The 1,365-nt window shown below is 34.0% G+C and overlaps 1 protein-coding gene across 1 annotated transcript in view; it reads right to left on the reverse strand.

The window, feature by feature from the left end:
* Positions 1 to 1,365, reverse strand: part of sypl2 (synaptophysin-like 2) — a 12,568-nt gene that overhangs the window by 6,420 nt on the left and 4,783 nt on the right. Inside the window, exons 3-4 of the mRNA XM_015403261.1 lie at positions 793 to 805; positions 512 to 710 (exon numbers count right to left, since the gene is read on the reverse strand). Coding sequence (XP_015258747.1) covers positions 512 to 710; positions 793 to 805 — 212 coding nt within the window. The remainder of the gene's footprint in view (positions 1 to 511; positions 711 to 792; positions 806 to 1,365) is intronic.

Below are 1,365 nucleotides of genomic sequence, written 5' to 3' on the forward strand. Positions count from 1 at the left end.
TGTGGAGAATGTCATTATGGAATAAAGACAAACTTTGGAAAAAAGTTCTTTATTTTCCAAAATCTTGGAAAATGAAATAAAAAGTAATTATTTAAAAAAGCATATTGTGAAAATAATTATCATGAAATATTCAATTATGATAAATATAATAATAAGTAGATATTAAAGAATAAAGATATATATTTCATAACATTACCATGTTTTTATTTCGTGACTATATTATATATTTGTTTGTTATTTATCAAAATTGTATTTATTTCATAATTTGTTTATTTATTTATTTAATTATGAATCTATTGGGCTTCCATACAAAACGAATGATGAGCTCATTTTACAGAAATCTGTAATCAGTTCAATCATCCACTTTCGTTGATCCTTGTTAGAACTGCAGTTCAGTTGAGTTTGAGGGAAATCGGTAAATAAAACGTTTGTATTTAAGAACATCGAGCCTAATGCATCCAGTCAAAGACTTCAGACTGACAGAAACCTTAAAGCTGAGAGCAATACTTACAACGATGGGACCACGGCTGGTCTGACGATAGACGTGCTGGAAGCCCAGGTAGAGGACCAGAGTAGCAGTGCAGTACAGGAAGCCAAAAACACCAACACATACAAAGAACTCTGCAGAGGAGGAGAAGTCCCCCTGAAGGTAGGTCACATTGGTCTGACTGCCGTTACAGAGAGGAACGTTGTACGGGTAAGATGGCAATCTGACGGCAAAAAGACAAAGAGAGACTTCCTTAGGCTGCTCCTGTGGTCTGGGCTGCTCGATAACAGATGATCCGTCCTTACCTTAAGCAATGGTCTTTCCATGGAGAGCAACAAGAGAGAAACAATCACGTAAAGCAGAAAACCATCTGATCAAAACAAGCTCTACCCACTTTTCAGCCAAAGACACAATTAGAAACTCACCCAGGAAACTTTCATGGTTTTGAAAGTACTAAACAGAGCAAAATAACTTGTACAAATACTTTAAGGTCATCTTCCTTTACACACAGACATGAAATTATTCCACACAACCAGGGTCAGTAATCCACCTAATGAGGCTATCGGACACGTCTGAGAAATCCCAGCTACTTATCTTTGACCACACTGCAAAAACCATCTGTCAACTTTTCTTAAATTATGTGCATTTACCCTTAATTATAGTAGGTAAACAATATCATTTATCAATCAAATGAGTACCTTTACTCTTTAAATAAGAAAATTAGATAACATGCATTTAAAAAAGACAATGCAGTTGATTTCTTTATTATTTTAAATGTAAATTGTCTTGTTCTATTGAAAAATAATAATAATAAATAATAATAATTTAACTTCATTGATCTCACATTGGAGACACTCTGCATTTAACTAGGGATGCAC

This window comes from Cyprinodon variegatus, unplaced genomic scaffold (genome assembly GCF_000732505.1).
Source record: "Cyprinodon variegatus isolate N-32 unplaced genomic scaffold, C_variegatus-1.0 Scaffold1474, whole genome shotgun sequence".
Classification (NCBI taxonomy): Eukaryota; Metazoa; Chordata; class Actinopteri; order Cyprinodontiformes; family Cyprinodontidae; genus Cyprinodon; species Cyprinodon variegatus.